The 21,840-nt window shown below is 43.8% G+C and overlaps 1 protein-coding gene across 7 annotated transcripts in view; it reads left to right on the forward strand.

The window, feature by feature from the left end:
- ABHD12 (abhydrolase domain containing 12, lysophospholipase) overlaps positions 1-21,840 on the forward strand; it is an 88,104-nt gene that overhangs the window by 33,657 nt on the left and 32,607 nt on the right. For 3 of the 7 annotated variants that reach the window (XM_015149621.3, XM_077948424.1, NM_001261275.1), the window contains 1 exon segment: positions 16,386-16,510. In XM_015149621.3, the coding sequence (XP_015005107.1) occupies positions 16,386-16,510 (125 nt within the window). 7 annotated transcript variants of the gene reach the window in all.

Genomic DNA, 21,840 nt, shown 5'->3' on the forward strand with positions numbered 1-21,840 from the left:
GGCAATCGATGCTGAAAAATCAGAATGTTTAAAAACGGGGCCATAAAAATGTAGAACGTATTCTGTCATCAGAGCTGGGGTCAGTGGGGCGGCCCCCTGCCTGCCTTCCTGCCCCCCAGTTCTCCCCAGACCTTCCTGCCTGCCTGTTTCCTGCCTCCAGGACAGCGTGTACCCTGTGTCCATCTTCTGCCCCTACACCTATGAACTGGCACCACAGGTGGGAACAGCCCTTCAGGCCAGACTCTGGTTTTTGGTTTTTGCTTTACTGCCAAATATGATCTACTGCTACATTCACCTTAGTTGATTTATTGAGGCTAGAAATTCATACTCATTTGTTTATTCACTTAGGAATTTGGTTTGGGTCTTGAAATAAGAACCTCCTAGTCCTTAAAGATTAAAGGCTTTATTTGGCCACTCCAGGATGGCTTCCTTTGTCTCCAAATTCCCATTCCCCTTGGGTTTATACATAGACCATCGGGAACAAGAGTCCGGCATCCTCAGTATCCTGACCAGCCTGTTCCAAATGTCAGCAGCAGGGGAGACCTTGAGACACTGAAGTGCAGGTAGTGGCACATTAGTGATCACAGAGCAGTCATTGTTGGATGAGCAGAAAGCATGGCCTGACGTTGAGTTTGGTTCTGCAGAGGACAGAAGGAAAGGCCAGGAAGGTGAAGTGAGCAGTGTGTCCCAAGGTGTGCAGACAGCCGTTGCCCCAGGCAGGCTGTGGTCTCTAGGCCCAGGACAAATTTGATTTCTCTGTGCCTTGGGCGCTTGATTATTTCCTGGACCTTGGAAGGATCTCAGCGACTGTCCCATAAGAGCCTAGAGTCTGCCTGCCGGGGTAGAAACTAACATTCTCAGTCTTGCTCTAAAGTGGACCCAGCAGCAGCACAGCCTGTACAGAATACAGCTGGGTCAGGCTTGGGTTCAGCTGTGTTTTTCCCTTTGGGGCCTTTATCAGTGTGCCCTCCTGAGTGCTGCATAAGTAACCATCTTCCCAAACACGTGTTTCGAGAGCGTTGTCTTTTGGAATAGTTAGAGGGTGATGCTGCATATTCTGCTTAAATATTTGCATATTCTGCTTATAAATTTGCTCATTCTTTAAATTTTTTCTTTGAGTTATTTACTTTCATTTACAGGTGCTTGTTCATACTTTGGGAATTAACTTTAAAGGTACATTAAACATGGCATGTTTGCCAGGAAACAAAAAAACACCTAACACTTGCCCTCGGCTCTAGAATTTGGAAAAAACATATGAGATTTCTGATTTATTTTGTCTATTATTTTGGTATTACTTAGAGATTCAAGTTTTAAAGTAGCTAATTTTCATTTATAAATTCTTTATATGTGTCCTCCATAATTAGATGACAGAACTATAGTGGTGATAGAGCTGCTAATTTAAAATCACCAATTTTGGAGGCTCTTTTTGTTTGTTTGTTTGTTTATAAAAATATAGACAGGGTCTCGCTGTGTTGCCCAGGCTGGAATGCAGTGACGTGATCATAGCTCACTACAGACTCAGCTTTCAGAGTAGCTGGGACTACGGGTGCGCACCACCGCATCTGGTTAATTTTTTTGTTTTAATTAAGGGACCTGGTCTCTTAATTGTTGCACAGGCTGGTCCTGAACTCCTGTCCTCAAGCGATTCTCCTGCTTTGGCCTCCCAAAGTGCTGGGATTATAGGCATCAGCTACCATGCCTGGCCTGTGTGTGTTTTAATTAGAATTCATTTTAATTTTGAGAAATCTTTTTGACAGATATGTACAATAAATAGATACCCTTTTCAAGAACACTGTCCTGAGCTTGAGAGATACAGATAGCCACTTAATTAGCAGTCCCTCCATTTAGCCTATCACTTTAATAAACAGATGTGGTTGCACCAGGTGTGGTGACTCAGGCCTGTAATCCCAGCACTTTGGGAGGCCGAGGCGGGTAGATCACCTGAGGTCAGGAGTTCGAGACCAGCCTGGCCAACATGGTGAAACCCTGTCTCTACTGAAAAATACAAAAATTAGCCAGGTGTAGTGGCACGTGCCTTTAGTCCCAGCTACTTGGGAGGCTGAGGCAGGAGAATCGCTTGAACCCAGGAGGCAGGGGTTACAGTGAGCTGGGATCCTGCCACTGCATTCCAGCCTGGGCAACAGAGCGAGACTCCGTCTCAAAAATAAAATAAAAGGCCAGGTGTGGTGGCTCACACCTGTAATCCTAGCACTTTGGAGGCCAAGGCAAGTGGATCACATGAGGTCAAGAGTTTGAGATCAGCCTGGTCAATGTGGTGAAACCTCGTCTCTACTAAAAATACAAAAATGAGCCAGGAATGGTGGCGGGCACCTGTAATCTCAGCTACTTGGGAGGCTGAGGCTAGAGAATCTCTTGAGCCCAGGAGGTGGAGGTTGTAGTGAGCTGAGATCATGCCATTGCATTCCAGCCTGGGCTTCAGAGAGAGACTCTGTCTCAAAAAATAAAAGTAAAATAAAAAATAATCAAATGTGGTTGTTTACTGTGTGTCTAGCACCATGTTAGGTACAGTGTGTAGTGTTTTTTTTTTTTCTTTGGAGACAGAGTTTCACTCTTGTTGCCCAGGCTGGAGTGCAATGGTGCGATCTCAGCTCACCACAACCTCCACCCCGTGGGTTCAAGCAATTCTGCCTCAGCCTCCCGAGTAGGTGGGATTACAGGCATGTGCCACCACCCCCGGCTAATTTTGTATATTTAGTAGAGACGGGGTTTCTCCATGTTGGTCAGGTCCCTACCTCAGGTGATCCGCCTGCCTTGGCCTCCCAAAGTGCTGGGATTGCAGGTGAACCACCGTGCTGTCCAGTTTATTTTAAATGATAATAAAAGTCCTAGTCTAGAGGGTAAGGGCCAAGGTCAACTTGAGGCCAATAAAATTAGAATTTCCAGGGCAAGTCCCAAGCATCAGTATTTTGTAAATGTTACAGGAGATTGCAGTACACAGCCAAATGACTGTCAAGCAGAGTGACTTCCAATGCAGTTATTTCAATGGGAGCAAGACACACACTGTGAAATAGAAAAAGGTGTGAAACTCTTAAGTACAGTGGAAGCCCAAAGAAGGTGATGGTGGTTCTGATCGTTTTTTTGCACTAATGATCATGAGACAGTAATTCTTTGGTTATGGGTTCATCAAGCACAAACTATGAGCCTGGCATTGAGTTAAATGCCTTGGAGACAAAGGTGAAAGACAGTCTTTGCTGGCAGGAATCCATCATATTGGAGAAGAAAGACAGCCAGATCCAATGATGTCACTTTTGGGAAGAAAAAAACCTTTCTTCCACCAACTTAGATCCAAATTGTTAGGGGGCCTGTGAATTAAATGACAATAGATAGATTAACAGAAGAAATGTTTATTATGCATATGGCAATACTCTAAGAGAGAGTAGCTCTCCGAAGAAGAGGTGAAGGTTTATGTACCAGCTTAATAAGGGTGTGTGTGTGTGTGAGTGAAGGATTCATAGGATGGAAGCCTCTGATGAGGCTTTTTTACAGTTTTTTTTTTTAATGCTCTAGTACCCAAGGTCAATCATCAACCTGACTGGAGATCCTCCCAGAGTGCGAGGTTTATGGCAGCTGACTGTCATAAAGTTCTGCTCTAGTCAGATGAGGGAAGTTCAGATAAGACGTTTTCTGCATTTGCTGTAATTATGTTAACAGGTTTCTCTGGGATCCCCAAAGAGGGTCCATTCAGTTTATTGAGGGGCTTAGGATTTTATGTTTAGTACTCTTGGGGTACTAATGTACTGTATTAGTGTGTTCTCACGTTGCTAATAAACATATACCTGAGACTGGGTAATTTATTTATTTATTTATTTATTTATTTATTATTTAAAAAAATTTTTTTTGAGACAGAGTCTCGCTCTGTCGCCCAGGCTGGAGTGCAGTGGCCAGATCTCCGCTCGCTGCAAGCTCCATCTCCCACGTTTACGCCATTCTCCTGCCTCAGCCTCCCAAGTAGCTGGGACTACAGGCGCCCGCCACCTCGCCTGGCTAGTTTTTTGTATTTTTTTAATAGAGACAGGGTTTCACTGTGTTAGCCAGGATGGTCTCGATCTCCTGACCTCGTGATCTGCCCGCCTCGGCCTCCCAAAGTGCTGGGATTACAGGCTTGAGCCACCGCACCCGGCCGAGACTGGGTAATTTATAAAGGAAAGAGATTTAATGGGCTCACAGTTCCACATGGCTGGGGAGGCCTCACTAAAAGCAAAGAGAAGCAAAATCATGTCTTACATGGTGGCACACAGGAGAGCTTGTGCAGTGGAACTCCCATTTATAAAACCACCAGATCTCGTGAGACTTACTACCATGAGAACAGTATGGGGGAAACTGCCCCCATGATTCAGTTATCTGTACCTGGCCCTGCTTTTGACACATGGGATTATTACAATTCAAGATGAGATTTGGGTGGGGACAGGGCCAAATCATAACAACTATTTTTTTATCTTCCAGTTTTTTTGGTTATACTTTGTATTTTCTCTTGCCTTATTCTTTTAATTTGCACTTCCAGAATAGTGTTAATTATGGTGATGCTAGTGAATATCCTATCTCTGTCTAGTATTTTACTGCTGTGTTTTGCTTGGGTTTGATTACTGGTTTGAAACAGGTATAAACTTGATCATCTTAAGGGAATGTCCTCTATTCCTATTTCACTAGGGGTTTTATTATTGGGACTACATATTGAATTTTACTAACCTTTTAAGCCCCTCTCTTTCATCCACGTTATTGATGCAGCTGATACGTGTGCTCCTGAAATAAAACCTATTTGTTGATGTTATGTTAGCCTTTCATTATGTTCCCTAGATTTCATTTATCATTGATATAAAATATATATAACATAAAATTTACCATTTTAATCATTTTGAAGTGTATAATTTAGTGGCATTAAATACTTTCACATTGTTTTGCAAACATCACCACCATTCATTTCCAGAACTTTTCACCATCCCAAATAGAAACTCTGAAACCATTAAGTAATACCTCCCCATTATCCCCTTCCCACAACTCCTGGTAAGCACTGTTAGACTTTCTGTCAGTATGAATTTGCCTATTCTAGGTACATCACATAAATGTGTCATATTTATTCTTTATCATATAATATTTATCCTTTGTGTCTGGCTTATTTCACTTAGCATAATGTTTTAAAAGTTCATGTTATAGCATGCATCCAAATTTCATTTTTGTAGCTAAATAATACTCCATTGTATGTATATCCATTCATCTGTTCATTTGTTGATTTACTCATCTGTTGATGGACACTGGATTACTTCCACCTTTTGACTATTATGAATAATGTTGCTATGAACATTGGTCTACAATTATCTGTTTCAGTCCCTGATATCAATTCTTTGGAGTGTATATCGAGGAGTGGAATTGCTAGATTATATGGTAATTCTAGGCTTAACTTTTTGAGGAATGGCGAAACTGTTTTCCATAGCAGCTGGACTATTTTATATTCCTACCTGATTTGTTTTTATACTACCAGCATGTTTGTATCTCTTCATATTTGAAACTCTTGGTAGTTTGCTTTGTGGTGCTATGTTGATTCCATTTTCACATTATACTAAAGCCAGTTTTGATTTTTTTTTTTTTTTTTTTTTTTTTTTGAGACGGAGTTTTGCTTAGTGGCCCATGCTGGAGTGTGGTGGTGCTATCTCGGCTCACTGCAAGCTCCGCCTCCTGGGTTCACAGGATTCTCCTGCCTCAGCCTCCTGAGTAGCTGGGACTACAGGCGCCCACCACCACGCCCGGCTAATTTTTTGTATTTTTAGTAGAGAAGGGGTTTCACCATGTTAGTCAGGATGGTCTTGATCTCCTGACCTCATGATCCGCCCGTCTGGGCCTCCCAAAGTGCTGGGATTACAGGCATGAGCCACCGCGCCCGGCCGCTAGCTTTGATTTTTAATGTGCTCTCTTTTTTTCCCCGTTTTGCCAGATTGTATGATATGATATCTATTTCTTAAAATTTAGGGGGAAATGCTTGTCAGTCCTTCTGGGATTAGTGGCTTTCAAGGATGTAAGTCTTTGATAACTTTGTCTAACACCTCCTTCGGAGAAAGGTTTAATTAGTTTTTTTCCACACAATTTGAGTGAGTTTTCAGTACTTACGCTCTTTTGAGGTGGAGCCTTGCTTTGTTGCCCAGACCGGAGTGTCATGGCTAGTCACAGGCTCAGTCACAGCTCACTGAGCCTCAACCTCCTGGGCTCAAGTAATCCTCCCATCTCAGCCTCCCGAGTAGCTGGGACCACAGACTCAAGTCAGCACACCCAGTGCATTTTTTTTTTTTTAACCAAATGGTTTGTGCCATTGAATTATCAAAATTGTTTTGGCTTAGCAAAGTACATAGTATTCTTTATTAAAAATAAAAATCTCATCTACAGCCATCTGACCTTTTTGATCCCTGATTTTGTATATTCATATTCTCTTTCTAGCCCAAAACTTTAATAAGTTTAATAACTTTAATGTCTGTTTATTGCTTTTTCTTGTATTTGTTGCTCTTGTATTTGTTGCTTTTATCTGTGAACTTTTTTTTTTTTTTAGACAAGAGTCCCACTCTGTTGCCCAGGCTGGAGTGCAGTGGTGCCATCTCGGCTCACTGCAACCTCTGCCTCTTGGATTCAAGCGATTCTCCTGCCTCAGCTTCCTGAGTAGGTGGGACTACAGGCGTGTACCACCATGCCCAGCTAATTTTTGTATTTTTAGTACAGACGGGGTTTCACCACGTTGGACAGGATGGTCTCGATCCCTGACCTTGTCATCCGCCCATCTAGGCCTCCCAAAGTGCTGGGGTTACAGGCGTGAGCCCCAGCGCCCAGCCTTTTTTCCTTTTTTTTTTTTTTTCCCGAACCCACAGCCAACATTGTATGTGAACTTTTTTTAAAAACATGAAAACATTTTTATTTTTCTGATATGCTTTTCAAATATAATACAGACTTACAGAATTTGTTTGCCTTTCCAAGAGATTTTCAGACTTGCTGAAGATATTTATCTTTCCTTCTGGGCTCAAGCGATCCTCTAGGACCACAGGCACGTACACCATGCCCAGCTAATTTTTAATTTTTTTTTTTAGAGACAGAGTCTCCCTGTGTTGCCCAGGCCAGTTTCAAACTCAAGGGGCTCAAGGGGTCCTGCTGCCTTGGCCACTCAAAGTGCTGGGATTACAGGTGTGAACCACCACACCTGGCCAAGATTTATCCTTGACCATAACACTGACTGAAATGGAATCTAGAAAAAATAAATTTTATTATGGAAACTTATACTCTTAGGTATTAAAATAATATAGTAGTTCATAATTAAGTGAAGAAAAAACTCACAGGATGAGAGAGAAAGAGGCATCCGCAATCACACATCCTGGTACAGTTTTAAGGACAGATAATGGTTGCAGTCCAGGAGAGAGAACGGTGCTGGGGAGTACCCTGCTGAAAACACCATGTTGGCAGTATTTCCAGATGACCAACTCTTGTCCCTTATGAGACTCTTGCAGAACTTAATTATTTATATATATGTCTGGTAAAAATAATGATATAAAACTTCTAATATGTAAGCTGTGAAGGTTTCAAAATTAGGTAGTTTTCTCTTTCTGGTTCTGTGGATTTCTTAGTGTAATATTTACTTTTATTTCCATCTCAAGTCTCTGAACACTAACTGCCATTCTCATCTCTTATCCTGTACCACCCTCATCTCTCATCCTGTGCTTCAGGTTTTCTGTGGAGTCCAAAGACACTTGACAGCTATGAGTAACATTTTATTGTTGACTTTAAAAAATTAGTAGACTTGGCCGGGCGCAGTGGCTCACGCCTATATAATCTCAGCACTTTGGGAGGCCGAGGCGGGTGGATCACGAGGTCAAGAGATCGCGACCATCCTGGCTACCATGGTGAAACCCCATCTCTACTAAAAATACAAAAAATTAGCCGGGCGTGGTGGCGGATGCCTGTAATCCCAGCTACTCAGGAGGCTGAGGTAGGAGAATGGCGTGAACCCGGGAGGGGGAGCCTGCAGATCGCACCACTGCACTCCAGCCTGGGCAACAGAGCGGGACTCCATGTCAAATAATAATAATAATAATAATAAACTTTATTTTTTAGAGCAGTTTTAGGTCTGCAGCAGAATCAAGTGGGAAGTACAGAATTTCCCGTGCACTCCCTTCCCGCCCCTGTCACACATGGTATGCCACACTATCCACATCCTGCACTGCAATGGTATGTTTGCTAGAATCAGTGAACCAGCATTGACACATCATCACCCCAAATCCATAGTTTGCATTAAGTAGGGTTCACGCTTGATGTGCATTTTATGAGATTTCGACAAATGTATAATACTTATTTACCATTGTTATATCATACACAATAGTTTCACTGCCCTAAAAATCTGTGCCATCCCTGGATGACCACTAATCTTTTTGCCATCTCCATAGTTTTACCTTTTACAGAATGTCACATACTTGGAGTCATATAGTATATAGCCTTTTGAGATGAGCTTCTTTCACTTAGTAATAAGCTTCACTAAGTAATATTAAGTTTCTGCCATGTTCTTTTCATGGCTTGATTGCTGATTTCTGTTTAGCATTGAATAATATTCCATTGTCTGGATGTACCAGTTTATTTATTCACTCACCTATCATAGGACATCTTATCTTGGTTATCTTATCTTTATTAATGACTGCCAAACTTTTTGCAGTTTTATAGTTTTTCTTATTTAGGTCTTGTACATATTTTGTTGGACTTGTATCTAAGTAGTTCATTTTGAGGGTTGCTAATGTGAATGGCAAACTTTTGGCAGTTATTAATAAAGCTGCTGTAAATGTCTGTATACAGGTTTTTGTGTGGACATATATTTTTCATTTATTTGAGTAGGTACCAAGGAGCCTGATTGCTAGATCATATAGTAAGAATATCTTTAGTTTTGGGAGGAGTTGCCAAACTGTCTTCCCAAGTGACTGTGTACCATGTTTGCATTCCCACTGGGAATGAATGAGAATTCCTGTTGCTCCACATTCTCCTAGCATTGAGTGTTATCAGTGTTTTGCATTTTGGCCATTCTAATAGTGTGTAGTGATATCTTGTTGTTTTAATTTGCCTTTCTCTGATTACATATATGTGAACACCTTTTCATATGCTTACTTGCCATCTGTGCATCTTCTTTGGAGAGGTGTCTGTTCAGGTCCTTTGTTCCTTGTAAAATCCAGTTATTTGTTTTCTTATTATCAAATTTTAAGAGTTCTTTGTATATTTTGTATAACAGTCTTTTATCAGATACACTTTTGTCAATATGTTTTTCCCTGTCTGTGGCTTATCTTCTCATTCTTTTGACATTGTCTTTCACAGAGCAGAAGTTTTCAAGTTTAATGAAGCCTAGCTGATTAATATTTCTTTCATGGATCTTTTTTTTTTTTTTTTTTTTTTTGAGACGGAGTCTCGCTCTGTCGCCCAGGCTGGAGTGCAGTGGCCGGATCTCAGCTCACTGCAAGCTCCGCCTCTCGGGTTCACGCCATTCTCCGGCCTCAGCCTCCCGAGTAGCTGGGACTACAGGCGCCCGCCACCTCGCCCGGCTAGTTTTTTGTATTTCTTAATAGAGACGGGGTTTCACCGTGTTGGCCAGGATGGTTTCGATCTCCTGACCTCGTGATCCGCCCGTCTCGGCCTCCCAAAGTGCTGGGATTACAGGCTTCAGCCACCGCGCCCGGCCTCTTTCATGGATCTTACCTTGGTAGTTTTGTATCTAAAAAGTCTTCATCGGCCGGGCTCTGTGGCTCACGCTTGTAATCCCGGCACTTTGGGAGGCTGAGGTGGGCGGATCACAAGATCAGGAGATCGAGACCATCCTGGCTAACACGGTGAAAACCCGTCTCTGCTAAAAATACAAAAAATCAACTGGGGGTGGTGGCACTCGCCTGTAGTCTCAGCTGCTCAGGAGACTGAGGCAGGAGAATTGCTTGAACCTAGGAGGCAGAGGTTGCAGTGAGCCGAGATGGCGCCACTGCACTCCAGCTTAGGTGACAGAGCGAGACTCCATCTCCAGGAAAAAAAAAAAAAAAAAAAGTCTTCATCATACCCAAGTTCACCTAAATTTTTTTCTCTGTTATCTCCTAAGAGTTTTACAGTTTTCTGGTTTTTACATTTAGGTCTATGACGCATTTTGAGTTTTATTTTTGTGAAGGGTATCAGGTCTATATCTTCATTCATTTTTTTTCCCGTATGAATGTACAGTTGTTACAGCACCATTTGTGGAAAAGATCATCTTTACTCCGTTGTATTGCCCTTGCTCCTTTGTCACAGATCGGTTGATTATAGTTATGTGGGTCTATTTCTAGGCTCGTTGGTCTATTCGTATTTTTGACAGTACACCACTGTCTTGATTACTGTGGCTTTATTGTAAGTATTCAAGCCAGGTTGTGTCAATCCTCCAAGTTTGTTCTTCTCCTTTAATGCTGTCTATCCTGAGTCTTTTGCCTCTCTATATAAACTTTAGGATCAGTTTGTCAATATCCAGGAAATAACTTGCTGGGATTTGATTGTGATTATATTGAATCTACAAAGTTGGGAAGAACTGACATTGACAATATTGGGCCTTCCTATCCATGAAGATGGAATATCTCTTTATTTAGTTCTTCCTTTATATGTTTCATCAGAGTTTTATAGTTTTTCTTATTTAGATCTTGTACATATTTTGTTGGATTTGTATCTAAGTAGTTCATTGTGGGGGTTGCTAATGTAAATGGCAATATGTTTTGGATTTCACATTGCTGGTATATATGCAAACTACTGGCTTATGTATATTAACTTTGTATCTTGGAACCTTGCAATAATCACTAATTAGTTCCAAGTTTTAGATCTTCTACATAGACAGTCATGTGATCTGCAAACAATTTTATTTTTTTCCTTCCCCGGTCTCTATACCTGTTATCTCCTTTTCTTGTTTTATTGTGTAATCTTGCTTTGTTCTTAATCTTAGCAGGAAAGCTTCAAGCTTTTCATCATTAAGTAAGATGTTAACTGTTTTTTGTAGATATTATCAAGTTGAGGAAGTTGCCCTTTATTCCTAGTGTGCTGAGGCTTTTTAATCATGAATGGGTGTAGATTTTGTCAGATGCTTTTTTGCGTCTATTTATATGATCATGTGATTTTTCTTTTTTAGCCTGTTGATGTAATGTATTACGTTAATTGATTTTCTTATATTGAACTAGCCTTGCATACCTGGGACAAATCCCACTTGGCCATAGTGTATAATTCTTTTTATACATTATTGAATTTGCTTTGCTAATATTTTTTAGAGGATTTTGCATTTATGTTCATGAGAGTATTGGTCTTTAGCTTTCTTTATTTTTTAATTATTTTATTTTATTTTTTGCTTTGTCACCCAGGCTGAAGTGCAGTGGTGTGATCTCAGCTCACTGCAACCTCCACCTCCCAGGTTCAAGCGATTCTCCTGCTTCAGCTTTCCAAGTAGCTGAGATTACAGACGCCTGCCACCATGCCCAGCTAATTGTTGTATTTTTAGTAGAGACAGGATTTCCCCGTGTTGGCCAGGTGGTCTTGAACTCCACCCATCTTGGCCTTCCAAAGTGCTGGAATTACATGTGTGAGCCACTGTGCCCGACCTCATTCTTTTTTTCTGAGATGTTGCCCAGGCTGGCCTTGAAGTCCTGGGCTGAAGCCATCCTCCTGCCTCAGCCTCCCAAGTAGCTGTGATCACAGGCACATACCACTAGGCCCAGCTTAGTCTTCTTTTTTGTAATGTCTTTGTCTCATTTAGGGTAATGCTGAGCTTATAGGATAAGTTAAAAAGAGATTGCTTCTGTCTTCTGGAAGAGATTGCAGAGAATTGGTGTAATTTCTTCCTTAAATGTTTGGTAGAATTCCCCAGTGAACCCATCTGGGCCCAGTGATTTCTGTTTTGAAAGGTTGTTAATTATTGATTCAATTTATTTAATAGAAACAGGCTTGTTCAGATTGTCTATTTCTTATGTGAGTTTTGGCAGGTTTTATCTAAGAAAACAGTGTACATACCTTAATTTAAAAATACGGGCCGGGCGTGGTGGCTCAAGCCTGTAATCCCAGCACTTTGGGAGGCCGAGACGGGTGGATCACGAGGTCAGGAGATCCAAGACCATCCTGGTTAACACGGTGAAACCCCGTCTCTACTTAAAAAAATACAAAAAACTAGCCGGGCGAGGTGGCAGGCGCCTGTAGTCCCAGCTACTTGGGAGGCTGAGGCAGGAGAATGGCATAAACCCGGGAGGCAGAGCTTGCAGTGAGCTGAGATCCGGCCACTGCACTCCAGCCTGGGCGACAGAGCGAGACTCCGTCTCAAAAAAAAAAAAAAAAAAAACTTTAGGCCAGGTATGGTGGCTCATGCCTGTAATCCCAGCACTTTGGAAGGCCAGGGTGGGTGGAGTTCGAGACCAGCCTGGGCAACGTAGGGAGACACTGTCCCTACAAAAAAATTAAAAATTAGTTGGGCATAATGGCACATGTCTATAACAGCCCCAGCTACTCAGGGGACTCAGGTGGGAGGATCACTTGAGTCTGGGAGGTTGTGGCTCACACCCATAATCCCAACCCTTTGGGAGGCCAAGATGGTAGGATCACTTGAGCCCAGGAGTTCAAGACCAGCCCGGGCAACATAGGGAGACCTCGTCTCTACAAAATAAAAAATAAACCTGGCTGGGTATGGTGGCACATGCTTGTGATCCAAGCTACTTGGGAGGCCAAGGTGGGAGGATGGCTTGGATCTGGGAGGTAGAGGCTGCAGTAAGCTATAATTGTGCCACTGCACTCCAACTTGGGTGACAGAATGCGACCTCATCTCAAAGCAAACAACGACAAAAAAACTTTACCGGTAAAAAATACTGACCCAAAGATACAAAGCGAGCACATGCTGTTGGAATGTTGGAAAAATGGCACTGACAGACTTGCTTAGTGCAGAGTTGCCACAAACCTTGAATTTGTAAAAAAAAAAAAAAAAAAAAAAAAAGTGGTATCTGCAAAATGCAGTAAAGTGAAGTGCAATAAAATGTGTTGTGTCTGTACTGGTTTTGCTAATGAGTAGAGATACCTTTTGGGTGAAATTATATGTCAGTGAAAATCTGCCAGTGACCTGGCCATCTTTCTTTTTTTTTTTTTTTTTTTTTTTTTTTTTTTTTTTTTTTTTTTTTTTGAGACGGAGTCTTGCTCTGTAGCCCGGGCTGGAGTGCAGTGGCCGGATCTCAGCTCACTGCAAGCTCCGCCTCCCGGGTTTACGCCATTCTCCTGCCTCAGCCTCCGGAGTAGCTGGGACTACAGGCGCCCGCCACCTCGCCCGGCTAGTTTTTTGTATTTTTAGTAGAGACGGGGTTTCACGGTGTTAGCCAGGATGGTCTCGATCTCCTGACCTCGTGATCCGCCCGTCTCGGCCTCCCAAAGTGCTGGGATTACAGGCTTGAGCCACCGCGCCCGGCAACCTGGCCATCTTTCATGTGGTTTCTGTTGCTTAACATGTTATTTTGAGATTCATCTGCATGGTTGCATGTATCAATAGTTTAGTTCATTTTATTGCTGCATTATATTCTATTCTAAGGGCATACCATGGTTTGTTTATCCATTCACTCATTGATGGCCATTTGGGTTGTTTCTGTTTTTGGCTACTGTGAGTAAAACTGAACTTTCTCTTTTTTTTTTTTTTTTTTTGAGACAGAGTTTCACTGTTGTTGCCCAGGCTGAAGCTGTGAACATTTTTGAACAAGTCTTTGTGTGGACATAGGCTTTCCTTTCTCTTGAGGCACAAAATTGCAAACCACTTGACGCCTTACAGTAGGGCAGAGATCTGTGCAGGTGCTGAAGGATGAGTAAGGAGATTGTGGGAGGGACACAGAACTAACCACAGATGATCCAGGCATAGGCACCAGGCATTGAAGTGGTGGCACACTTGATTGCAGGCTTCTTTCTTTTTATGGGCTTTTCGTTTTCTCTCAGGATAACGTTCTGAGTCTTTCTGGTCCTCTTCCAACCTCTCACATTTTCCCAATTTCTCCCTGCCAGGGCCATTAGCTGTGTCAGACCCTGCTCTTTAACAAGAATAAAGAGTTGGTGATGGAAGCTAAGATGTGTTGCAGGTTTGGTGCAAGGACTCACATGTGCAGTCTACATGTGTTACTGTGTGTAATCCTTCCAGGAACCTACACAAAGGAGGTACCATTATCATCCTTACCAAGCATTAAGGAAAACAAGGCTCAGAGAGGTTAAATCGCTTGTTCAAGATTACACAGATAGTAAGTGATGGGTTAGATGTTGAACCAGACTTCAGAGCTGGCACTTTGAACCTCAATATTGTGATTAATATACCCTCTTTGAAAAGCTAGATCATGTATGGTGTTTACGATGCCATTTTAAACTGTTCTCCCCACCATCTAGTTAACTCTTGTATTCCTAAATTACTGTATCAGTCCAATGGCCTTGTCCCTGGTAGCCCAACTAGCTCAGATCACCCTGGACAGTATCCCCAGCAGCAGGTACCTCTCACCCAGCCTGCCACGGCCCTTGTGCTTGATTAACACCCAGTGGGCTGTGAGCACAGCACAAGTGTGGGCGCCATCCTTTGCTGCCCTGACTGTCCACCACCTGAGAGTGCCAGGCTCTCGATGATGATCTCTGAATGAACCAGGAAAATGAGTGAATGAGTTACATTATCGGATGTGCATATTTGTCATCAGCTTTATTGAGGTGTTTGTCAGCTTTATTATTTACATCAGTTTTATTGAGATTATTTACATATGACAAAGTTCATGGATTCTAAGTGTACAATTGAGTGAGTCTTGACAAATGTATGCCATCGTGTAACCACAGCCACATCAAGGTAAAGTATGTTCCATCACTCCAAGACCCTCTCCTGGCCCTTACAGTCCATCTGCTCCACCCCCAGCCCCTGGCAACCTCTCTCTGTTCAGTTTTTCTGTCCTTAGAGTTTTACCTTTTCTAGAATTTTAGACATGGAATTACATAGTATATGGTCTTTTTTGGATGTCTTATTTAACATAACAATCATTTTGAGATTCATCTGTATTGTTGCTTGTATCAGCAGTTCAATATGTGGTTTTAAGACTGTTTGGAAACAGTCCAGAGATAGCTTGTCCCACTAGATTTAGAGTCATATGGTAAGTTAGAACGGTGGCCCTACAGGTGTGCCCTTGGCACTCTTTCGTTCCCAGATCCTTGCAGAGGGTCAATAAGGTCCGACCGATTTCCATAGTAGTGTCAAGGTGTGATTTGCCTTTTTTCATCCTCCTCTCATGGGTGTTTAGTGAGGTTTTCCAGATGATATGTGATATGTGGATTCACAGCACGTTGCATGCAGAAGCAGATAGGAGAGTCCATCTTTCTGTTAAGCTCTCTGACTTAGAGAAAGGTGTAATAATGTTAATGTCACTCTTCTCACTAAAATTTTTTGGTTTTCTCCTCACTAAAATTTTTTGTATTGGAAAATTATTTTTCATAACAAATACTGTTTATAACAACATGTAATGGATTGTTATTATTAGATGAATTAATAGACATTTTAAAATGTCTTATCTTTAACTTCTCATATGACAGATCATCATAAATATAAACTGTTTTTGACTGTCTGTCAAATGAGAAGTTAAAAAGCTCTTTGAGCAGAAGCTCTGTAGGGTCCTCAATTTTGTACTGTAGAGAAGTCCTGAGACCAAGGAGTTTGAGAATCACCGGGTTAGAGATAGTTTTGAAAGGAGATTTGGGAACATGATGAGAACTCTGGAGCTGGAGAGGAATTAGAAGAGGGTCATGCGACCTGGCTTGACGGGCCTGGAAAAGGGTCCTCTGTTGAGTGGGTACAGAGGGGCTCGCCCACACGTAAATGCAAGGACACACCGTGCCAGTTCTTAGCCTCCTGCTCTCCGAGGACCTGGTCAGGCAGGTTCTGTTGATGTCCTTGGTCTGCGTGCTTCCTACCAGGAGCTAATGAGTAACCTACGCCTGCCTGCAGTTGGCTCACAGAAGACTGATCGGGAGGCCTGAGGAGGCCTCTTCCCTGATATGAGGTTACAGCCGGGGTCTGATGTCAGGTGGGGGGCATTGTGGGGTCTGCTTTCTCTGCTGGATTCTTCCGCAAGGGCAAATGTAAGAAATCATTAGCTATTTCTTTGTCTTTCAAGAAAAAAAGTTCCTCTTACCCCCAGTAGAGTTCTAAGCTCAAGTTAAAGACTATCTAAAATAATTACTTGAGCAAAGGCAGGTGGGAGGCTACTTTTATTATTGGCAGTATCCTTGTGGAAAAAAAAATACGTGTGGCTCTTTAGGGATTTTCATAACACTATTGACAAACTACAGCAAAATGACACCTACTGCCTTTTGACCGATTCATTGCTTTTCTCTTGCAGGCGAAAGGGCCTATGGTTGCGCCTGAGGAAGATACTCTTCTGTGTTTTGGGGTTGTACATTGCCATTCCATTTCTCATCAAACTATGTCCTGGAATACAGGCCAAACTGATTTTCTTGAATTTCGGTAAGTGGTATGTGTCCATTTTTCCTTTAATTTTAGTAAGGGTTCCTTTTCATGATGATGTCTGATTTTAGGGGGAGTCTTTTTACTTTAATGGTGATTTAGTTTACATGCAGTGAAGGGTATATATCTTAAGTGTACAGTTTATATACCTATATCTTTATAGAGAGAGAGGTAGAGCTACCACCCAGATTGAGAAATAGAACACTTTTATTACCCAGAAAGGTCCCTGTGCCCTTTCCCAGCTAGAGGACTTTCTGTGCTAGGGTTGCTCTCCGGTGCTGGATTTGTGTCCACAGAAGACTACACTGCACTGGGGGCCCAGCGTGTCTGTCTTCAGCTGAGGTGAGTAAAAATGTTGACAACCTGAGAAGTCAGCTGAAGCCATCATGTTGGAGATGCCTTGTCAGTTGTGCATTCTAGGAGCCTAACTGCCTTTAGAAAAGATGACCACTAGAAAATATAGTTTCTTTTTTAAAACAAATTAGTTTTTTATACCCCTAAAAAATCCAGATATACAGTACTTTGGTTTCTGTGGAATTTTGTGCTGGCCCTTGTAGGTATTGTAGTCTCCTTGAGTGAACTTGGATCTTGTGTGTTTTTTCACGTTGTGTATTTGCTTTTGGAGATGTGGAAGGAGAAAGGTGCAGATGTATCAAGCCCATGAGGTCGAAGGCAGAGGCTCTGGGCACATGGCCCAGGGAACAGTCCTACAAGTGAGGCTCCAAGGAAAGGGCTGCATCTGTGGGTACGAGGTTTGAGAACAACCTCGAGGTTGTTCTCAAACAAACGAGGTTGTTTGAGAACAATGAGGGCTTGCACACGGCGGGTGTTCTGTGAAGGACAGCCTGAGAGGCAGGTGCTGACAGCATTAGAACAGGATGAGGCAGGGGCTCTGGGGTCACTTTGTAGCTAGATTGGTTTGCACATAGTGAGTCTGGCCTTGCGTGTTTGGGAGTTTAAGGCTTGCAAAGCTGGGCCTGATATTGCTGAGGCAGCAGGTGAGCTGGTGGGGTGGGAGGAGGAGGAAAGGAGGAGGCCACAGAGGAACACAGGAGGTACTGAGAGGCTCCAGACTCCCTCTGCAGGCATCTGGGCTTATGAGTTTGGGTGTTCAGTCTATAATAGACTTAATCACAGAAACTTAGGAAATGACTGGCTAAAAAAGGAATTTCTGTTTCTTTGTTTTTGTTTTTGTTTTTTTAATGCTGGTAAGAAGAACAGAAATTGTAAGGTTATTTAATACTTTGTAAATCTGACTTTTTTATTTGGGTGTCTTAATTGTAAAACACATGTAGTGTACTAAGAGGCATTTGATTTTTCTAACGGAAAAGTAGAACTTCTAGGAATTTTTCATCTCTAAGTTTTGCCACTTGTAAGAAGCACAAACTCAAAAAGAAACTAACAGTATACCAAAATGATGAGAGTTTTGTTTTTCTGACTTTAATGTTCCTTAAATATACATAGTACAGCCCAGAAAGGATTTGGGGCTTAGGTATAAACACGAAGCTACAAGGACTGCAGGTTCACCATCAACAGACCTCAGACTTGACCCTCACAGCTTTTGCACCTTTGCTGGCCTCCTTGGGCAGGTGCCTTTGCTGCCGGGCACGTGAGCTGGTTCTTAAGGGAGGGTGTGTGGGGTGCATTGCCCTGTGTGGCCTAGTACATTGTGGGCTCCCAGCAAATGTTTGAATTCAATAGATTTTCTTTAACTTGATTGTTTGGGCTACTGTAGACACACAGCCTACAGATTTTGCTCTGTGGATTTCCTAAGGAAGTGGCAGACTGCTATGAGGGAGAACTTTGGGTTCTCCTGGTCCAGCCCCGTGGCATGGGAGAGTAGGGCTGGGCTTGGGTAGGGGAGGCTGAGCCTCCCAGGGTGTTGCCCATCCTTAATGATTTCCTTCCACCTGTTTGCCACACTGGAGTAGGAGAGCCTACAGTGGCATTTTGTTTTGTTGTTTTGTTTTGTTCTGAGACAGGGCGTGGCTCTGTTGCCCCAGCTGGACTGCAGGGGTGTGATCATGGCTCACTGCAGCCTCGACCTTCCAGGTTCAGGTGATCCTCTCACATTAGCCTCCTGAGTTGCTGGGACTCCAGGCACCCACCACCACCACATCTGGCTAATTTTTTATATTTAGTGGAGATGGGGTTTTGCCATGTTGCCCAGGCTGGCGTCAAACTCCTGGGCTCAAAAGATCCTCCCGCCTTGGCCTCCCAAAGTGCTGGGAGTACAGGCGTGAGCCACTGCACCCAGCCCAGTGGTGTTTTTGAAAGAGATTTTTAGTTGCCAGTATGATAAAAATCTGTGTTTCCATCCTCTTTTGAAAAGTTGACCAAAGGTCTAGCACCAAGAAACAGTGTCCCTGGGAGCAGCGATTGGACATGCCTTCTGCCTCACCCCCCTGGGCATCTGCCTGGCCCCCACACCCTACTCCTCCCTCCTCCCCATGATGAGCGACCCTCATCTCCAGGCCACACTGTCCTCCCCAGGAAGCCACGGTGTATTTTGTCAGTGCGTGAGGCCCTTCCAAGTGTGGGTCTCTGTCTCCCCCTTTGGGAGGAAGGGCAGTCTTCAGAGGAGCAGCATGGAGCTTGTTGGTTTTCCAGTTGTAATGTGCATCCAAGGTTTACAGGTCTGTGCCTGTCTGTGGCGCCAAGGAGGTGGGGTCTGTGGCGTGGCCCTGCGGTGATTTGGAGTTTTGTTGGGGAGGTGCCTCTGCTCTTGTCTCCAGACAAGAAGCATGACCTGGGCATCCATTCAACATTACAGGAGGAGTAGCAATCTCTTGGGCGCTAGAATGTGGTTAAAATATTCTTCACAGCAAATCTATCTGAAACCAAATGTATAAATTAGATAAATAAGCTTTTAAAGAAACATAGCAACTACAATTTAAGGCATTATTCTACTTTAAATAAATTTTCATAAGCAAAACATCATGATTATTCTAGAAACAAAGAATTAGCTAAAAAAAGAACTCTCAATAGAATAAATAAGAAAATGAACATTACTCTGAGAAAATCCTTGTTAACACTGTAGTTTATTTCCTACTGACCCTTTTTATATGTGTCCGTTTACATACACATAAATATATGTGCTTTTCAATACTTGTATTCACAGTCTGATCCCATCCAAAAGATGTTTGGATGAGACTCAGCATTTATGAAGCCTAGAATATCTTCCCAGCCGTTACTTGCCTTCAGATCAAGAAGGAATCTCTTGGTGAAAGTCATGTCTTGGTTTACAGGCTAGGCAGGGATTTTTTGGAAATAGGTCCGATCTATCATCATGCATTTGTTTTTAAAGCAAAGGGCCAGATTCCTCTTTGTCCTTCCCCTGAGCAGTCCCTGTTAACTCCTGTTCCCTTTCTTTTCTTGTCCCTCTTTTTTCACACGGAAGGCCCTGTAAGCCTGCATCAGGTAATTGGAATTTGATAAAACCCAAATAACCAACCCAGGCTTTCCCTTGTTGACACCACACCTCTTATGGCTGCGGGTATCAAGGCTGCTCTGTTACTCACAGTGATTGGAATGAGACTTAGCTCCGTGTTCAGACCCTCAGCACTCAAAGACCATCACAGCTCAGTAGTTTCAGCCTTTCCCCCACCAAATATTTTGCAGGTGAGCTAAAAGAAGTATGACAGAGCAGGTCGTTTTCCACCCTCACATTCTCACTCCTTCACTCTCCACGGCACCCGTGCGTGCAGAATCCATTCTCCATCCTGCCTGTTGATGTTTGTGGTTGCTGGTACGTGATGACGTAACTGGAGGGTGGACAGTGAAAACTGGGGGAAGCAGGAGCAGCTAGAGGCCTCAGTCCCAGCAGCCCTGTGGGCCTTGCTTGCCCATGGTGCTGGGGCCCCTGTGAGGAGCTCCCAGTTCAGAAGAGCCTGTGAGAGGGAGCCATGGGAGAGCTGGACCTCAGTGGCAGCACACTGCCCGGGCCACTCCTGTGGGGCTGCCACGGGGCTGAGCATTCTGTCCCCACCCCAGGCCTGTGGATGAAGCAGGAGCCTGGGCAGGGTGGACTCCAGCCAGCATGCCAGAGTCACGGGGGCCACAAAGAGTCGATGTCCATGGGTGATCTGACCACGCGGGAGGCCAGAGGGTCCTGGCACTCGCCTGGCACTGGTCTGCAGGAGTGAGCCAGTAGTGCTTCTGGCCCTGGGTGGATCCTGTGACCCTGCACACACTAACCCATCTCACCACCCATCTCACTTTGAAGCATTTCTGCTCATTTAGAGTAATACTGGCCAGGTGGTTCCTACAGCCACCCGCTCTGGGGCTGTGTGATCCCTGGGACCAGCCAAGCTCCATGCCTCCCATGCCACATGACGCTGGTTGGAGGTGCTGCTGCGGAAAAGAAGGTGCCAGGCAGTATCTGGGGGACTTCAGAGCAGTCACTGTGCCTCCTTTTCATGGTTGTTTCTTTTTTCTCTTTTTTTTTTTTTTTTTTTTTTTTTGAGACAGAGTTTCGCTCTTAGTTGCCCAGGCTAGAGTGCAGTGGCACAATCTCAGCTCACTGCAACCTCCGCCTTCTGGGTTCAAGCGATTCTCCTGCCTCAGCCTTCCCGAGTAGCTGAAATTACAGGCATGCGCCACCACGCCCGGCTAATTTTGTATTTTTAGTAGAGATGGGGTTTCTCCATGTTGGTCAGGCTGGTCTCGAACTCCTGACCTCAGGTGATCCGCCCACCTCGGCCTCCCAAAGTGCTGGGATTACAGGCATAAGCCACCACACCCAGCCTCATGGTTGTTTCTAAACCGAGTAAAAGTGAACTGGAAGACCAGCTTCCTGGAATGAGGCCGTCCTGGAGTAGAATTTGGCTTCCTAGTTCTTAGATTTCTTGGGCTTGGAAGCTTTCTGGATTAGCTGCTAATCCTTGTAAAATACTTTTCAGTGGCCGGGGAATGCTCTCAGAACTCTTGGACAGTTTGTGTCCCAAGAGCTTGGCATCCTTCTCCAGACACAGAACTGAGTGAGGCCTGAAGTGGAGCCGGTGGAAGCCCAGTGTCCTCGGCCCTCAATGGTGCCCGCTCCCCATCTGGCAGAATCAGGGCTGGTTCCAGCATCAGAGGCAGGATTTGGCTGAGTGGGTCTAGATGTGGGATGGGCAGTGGGCCCCAGGCGTGGATATTCAGAGTTGTATTGGGGAGGCCACCCCCCCTCCCGGCTGTCAGATGAGAGACTTGCACCCTGGGCTGCAGCTCTCAGGCTCCCGAAGTGTGTGGTGAATTCCCAGGATGAGGCGGCAGGAGTGGGCCCTAGAGTCTGAAGTGGACTCATTTTCCCACTCCAGAGCCTGAAGTGGACTTGCTTTCCAGGCACT

The sequence above is a fragment of the Macaca mulatta genome, chromosome 10, assembly GCF_049350105.2.
Source record: "Macaca mulatta isolate MMU2019108-1 chromosome 10, T2T-MMU8v2.0, whole genome shotgun sequence".
NCBI lineage: Eukaryota > Metazoa > Chordata > Mammalia > Primates > Cercopithecidae > Macaca > Macaca mulatta.